We start from the raw sequence: 5,750 nt of genomic DNA on the forward strand, positions 1-5,750 counted from the left end.
ACACACACACACACACACACACACACACACACACACACACACACACACACACACACACACACACACACACAGTGAGTCTGGCAGCAGATCTCATCATTATCATATTAGCGTGAGCTCTTTAAACACAGACTACTGTTAGCCAGCATTAATGAGCCACTTCATAGAGTGCTGAGCAAACTAATTATGAACACGAGCGCTGGACTGTAATATCTGAGTCTGTCATGAGATCTACTTCGTTTCTCTCATTAATATTCACATTTACACACACACACACTGTTTCCTCAGCCGTACTCGTCTCTCCCTTCAATCTCACTGTTATTCTCATCTCTCATTTTCCTGTCAGTTCAGCTGCTGTGAAGGTCAGCGGACGATTACTTCAGTCTGTCTGTTTTTCAGTGTTATTTTAGTATTGTTTATTTATTATTATAGTATTTATTCACATTTTCAGTTTAAATTTTTTTTATATATTTGTAGTTTTCATTTAATTTTAGCTTAAGTTTTAATAATTTTGTTGTGTGCTTTTTTCAGTTTTTAAAAAATAAATAAATATAAAATATTTTTTTGAATAAATAAATTTGTAAATAAATGATTAAATACGGAACACTCTAGAAAAATTCAGGTAAAGAAATATAAAATAATTTTGAATGTATGAATGATTGAATAAATTAATAAATCAAATAAATTAATTAATTTAAAAAGAATAAATAACAAACTATTATATTTGTAACAATTTTAATTAAATGTTTCATTTAGTTTTATATATAATTTTAATTCTAGTTTTAGTAATGTTGGCACTTGAACTAAAACTTATTTTATTTAAATGTTTATTTCAGGTTTTGTCATTTTAGTAGTTGAACTTAAACATGTTTTGTTTTTTAGTGGCTTTGGCAACATTTAAATTTTTACATTTTTCATGCACTACTTATTTTTTCTTTTCTTTCATCTTAATTTCAATTTAAGGAAATAATTTTTAATATCTTTTAATTGGCAATAACAACACTGGTGCAAAAATTGCCACCAAAAGACCATTTCTCCAGTAATGAAGGGCTGTTTTAAGACTGTATGCTCATCATGATATCACAAATCAGTTTCATATATAATTTAATATCATAATCACATTCTGTTTTTATATTAAATTAGAAGAACTTTGGACTTTCAGTCTGAAACAGATGCAGTAGGATTAACTTATTTTCTGCTGACATCATCAAAGCCAAGTGGGCGGGGCAAAATTATGTCAGCCAATAACATCATAGCACACTTTTGACCATCCAATCAAACCCTAATGTGTAAAACCAAGTCCCGTCCTACATCAACATTTTGATTCATTCACACATTTTTTCAGGCTACAGACGTTAAATGTGATGTGTGTGTGTGTGTGTGTGTGTGTGTGTGTTTTCTCACCACGTCCATGATCTGCATCAGACTGAAGCTGAAGTGAACGGTGAGCGAGTGCGAGTCGTTATAAACGGGTCGTTCCAGAGGATTGTAGTTTCTCATTAAGTCTTTGTACAGACGTCGCTGATGCTCGCCCTGCATAGACACTGACACACACACACACACACACACACACACACACACACACACACACACACACACACAGAGAGAGAGAAAGAGAGAGAGAGAGAGAGAATTAACTGAAAACTGTAGTGACCAAAATACATTTTTAATATTATTTAAACCTTTTTAACATTAATATTTTTGTGATATATCAATATATACAGTGGGGAAAATATTTATTTGATCCCCTGCTGATTTTGTAAGTTTGCCCACTTACAAAGAAATGTACACCCTTAACTGAAACCAATGAGCCCCACCCTGACCACCCTCACGGTGTGTAAAGTAAACCCCCAATGCATTTCTAAGAAAAAGATGCCCCAAAGTACAGCTGAGGGAAAAACCAAAAGAGAATACATTATTAGAGATTCAAAATGAATCTGCATGGAGCAAACAGACTTAGACACTGATCTTAACAGTGATGAGACAAGATTCCTCTGACAAGCAGTTCGTCCATCCACAAACTTTTTTTACTTAACCATTTTCTACATTTGAATTACATTTGAATTCTAAAAAAAATTTCAGTTAGGAGGAAAAGATCAGCGAACAAGATTTTTAAATCAACAGTCTACAAGAGGGTGCCATAAATATAACTGTCAAGGTCCAGAAAAGTATGAAAGACATCGTCAGAATAGTCCATCTGCCATCAGTGGTTCAACCTTAACGTTATGAAGCGACGAGAATACTTTTTGTATGCGAAGAAAACAAAAATAACGACTTTATTCAACAATTCGTCTCCTCCGCGTCACCGTAGCGCCATTTTGGAGAATATCAGCTGGACGTAAACTGCGTATACTGTTCTACTTCTCTGTGTCACATTTTGTTTATTTACATTTTGATTTGAACGAAAACAGCGTATGCGTGTGGCGCGGCTGACACAGAACAATATACGCAGTTTACGAATTGTTGAATAAAGTCGTTATTTTTGTTTTCTTCGCGTACAAAAAGTATTCTCGTCGCTTCATAACGTTACGGTTGAACCACTGATGGCAGATGGACTATTCTGACGATGTCTTTCATATTTCCTGGACCTTGACAGTGTAATTTACTTGGTAGTCAATGGGACAGTCACAAGCCTCCCGGTTTTCATCCAAAATATCTTAAATTGTGTTCCGAAGACAAACGAAGCGGGTTTGGAACGACATGGGGGTAAGTGATTAATGACAAAATTTTCATTTTGGGGTGGAGTAACCCTTTAAAGTATAGAGAAAGTATACCGACCAAAAAATCCAGAAAAAACACATTATATAAAGGTTAGAAATCGATTTTCTATGAGTGAAGTGTTTTTCAGTGAGTGAAATATACTGTATATATACAAATGGATTTTTTTTTTGTTTTGAGTGGGTTTGCATAAATTCACACTATGATCTCCCTACAAGTAACTGTGCAATTTGGTTTAACTCCCAAATATGTTCATAAATGAATGTTAGATATAATGAAGAAAGACATTCTAAAATTCCAAAATGAACTAAAGTTGTTAAAAAGCCCAGAGAAAGTGATGCTTGTCTGTTTGTGAGGCGGTTAAACACACAGTTGTTCAGTCCAACTGCATTTCCATTAATTGTCTGTGTTTATGCTTGAAGGTTTGGTTAATTAGATCACTAGTTAATTAGAGCTATTGCTGGTTGCCAAGCATCTATTGATCATACTTATATAAATAAACCTCTACAAACAGTAGGGACAGTATCCAGTGTTGGGGGTAACTCATTACAAGTAACGCAAGTTACGTAATCTATCTCTATCCTCAACATCTGTTGGTCTTTGAACTCTTTTGTTCACTGTACTCAGGACTGATTGGTGAATCTCTCTCTCTCTGTGTCTATAATGAAGCCGCTTTAACTGAGTCTGTGTTCAGGAGAAGGTTCAGTTACACTGACGGCTCCCCCCCCCACACACTTATCAGGATTCATACGCAAAATCAATCAGTGCTTTCCTCCAGAGTGAACATGCTGTAATATTCAACCGGTCTGAAACGCTGGAGGATCCGTGAGCTCAGATCTCGGTCAAGAGCGCAGAACAACGACTGTAATCACACCCTCTGGTTTGAGAAATTAATGGTATTTTAGAGCAAAAGAAAGTTAAAGGACACTTGAAAAGTGTTTCGTGCATCTTTAGGTTCAGGAGAATCACATCCATCTGTTTCTCAAACCAACTGTTACTGTAGGATTTCTGTCACAAGAATTAAAACTTGCAAGTAAATAAATAAGAACTTATTTATATAAATGATTTTATTTATATGTATGGGTTTATTATTATATATGTATGTTATTTTATTTTATTATATTTTAGAAATTAAAAGAGGAAAATAAACCTGGAAATAAACCTACTTAAGTTTCAAGCTCCTCAGAAACAAAATATTAAAATGATTAAAATAAACTAATAAATAAATATATTAATTTATATCAAATAAATGTATTTATATAAATAATTAAGTTATTCATATTTGATTATTTTATTGATTTATTTTGCAAAAGAGAAGATAAACCTGGAAATAAACGTTTCATGCTCCTCAAACAAAACCCACACCAACGAAATAATTGATTAGTGCATAAATATTAATAATAATTTTATAAATAATAAATAATAGTTTTCAATGAATAATTTTCCATTTTAATTTAGTTGTAACTATACACACACACACACACACACATACACACACATATATATATATAATGTATTTACATAAATTAATTTATATTTATTTTGTAAAGAGAAAATAAATTTGGAAATAAACCTATTCAAACTCCTCAGAAACTAAACACACCCCATTAAAATAAATAAATAAGTAAATGAAGTGAAAATGTGAATATTTATTTATTTGAAATAAATTTAGCTGTATGAATGAATTAATTTATTTTTATTTACTTTCTTTTTTTGTAAAGAGAACATAAACTTGGAAATAAACCTAGTACTTATAAGTTTAAAGCTCTTTAGAAACAAAATGCATAGATAGATAGATAGACAGATGATAGATAGATAGATAGATAGATAGACAGAGAGATAGACAGAGAGATAGACAGATGATAGATAGATAGATAGATAGATAGATAGATACAAGTAGGTTAATACTGTGTGTGATTTACACCGATACCACGGCTGGCTATTATTTGAAGTACCACGTTCATACCATGGTGAACTAATGCATATTATTTTAATGACAGGCTCCTATTAATGTACCATTGTACTGCCATAGCACACAATACAATAACATAACACAAAATATAAGAATACAGCTACGACAACAGACCAACAACACAGTGTTTAAGAAAAACTAGTCGTGATAACCCAACAGAACACACCAGATTCATCACCGCGAGGGACAGAGATTCATGAATGAAACCGTACCGTGGATGAGGAGAGCAGCGGCCAGCAGACACAGAGTCCGGTCCCGGGAGCCCATGACCGTCACACCGGCGCAGAATCCCCGGAGAAACGGACAGACTCAGCGAGACGCGCCGCGGAACGAACGCGACGCGACGCGACGCCTCCAGAGCACGCGTGCATCAACCAATCCGGAGGACTGGAATAAAACTAGTTAACTGTGAAATTAACAAGCCAAAAATACCAAATGTGGACACCTACGTCAAATTTATGTTAACGTTAAGTGCAATAAACGCTGAGTTTATTTATTTATGTACTTTTCTTTAAAATGTTGCAAAATACTAACACTTTGTTTATTTCGAGGTTTAAATTAAAAAAGACGAAGAAAAAAAATATATAATGTGCCTGAGGGATATTTTAGCTGTATTATATTTTATTGTAGTTTTTAGATAATATTTCTAATTATTTTATGCCATTTATATTATATAAAAATACATTAAAATAAACAAATTCGTATTAATTTATATTAATACTAAATAAATGGATAAATTGACTTGTATAATTTCAGTTAATTCATATTATTAAAAATTTAACTAAACCTGGAAATAAACCTACTTAAGTTTCAAGCTCCTCAGAAACAAAGCTCATGCATGATTAAAATGCATAAATAATACATAAATTAATGAATACATATATTAATTTATCAAGTGAATTTATTTATATAAAAATTAATACAATAAATTAACCAATTAATTTGAATTTCTTTATAATAAATAAATAAATATTAATACACTTATATTTGTTTATATATATATATACACACACACACACACACACACACACACACACACACACACACACACACACATAATAAA

The 5,750-nt window shown here is 32.6% G+C and overlaps 1 protein-coding gene across 1 annotated transcript in view; it reads right to left on the bottom strand.

The window, feature by feature from the left end:
• The window catches only part of LOC107694999 (neuronal acetylcholine receptor subunit alpha-7), a 29,279-nt gene extending 24,331 nt beyond the window's left edge, over nt 1–4,948 (bottom strand). The window contains exons 1-2 of the mRNA XM_016494750.1: nt 4,900–4,948; nt 1,402–1,541 (exon numbers count right to left, since the gene is read on the bottom strand). Coding sequence (XP_016350236.1) covers nt 1,402–1,536 — 135 coding nt within the window. The 5' untranslated portion in view covers nt 1,537–1,541; nt 4,900–4,948. The remainder of the gene's footprint in view (nt 1–1,401; nt 1,542–4,899) is intronic.
• Nucleotides 4,949–5,750: the final 802 nt, after the last annotated feature.

The sequence above is a fragment of the Sinocyclocheilus anshuiensis genome, unplaced genomic scaffold, assembly GCF_001515605.1.
Source record: "Sinocyclocheilus anshuiensis isolate Anshui unplaced genomic scaffold, SAMN03320099.WGS_v1.1 scaffold923, whole genome shotgun sequence".
Taxonomy (NCBI): domain Eukaryota; kingdom Metazoa; phylum Chordata; class Actinopteri; order Cypriniformes; family Cyprinidae; genus Sinocyclocheilus; species Sinocyclocheilus anshuiensis.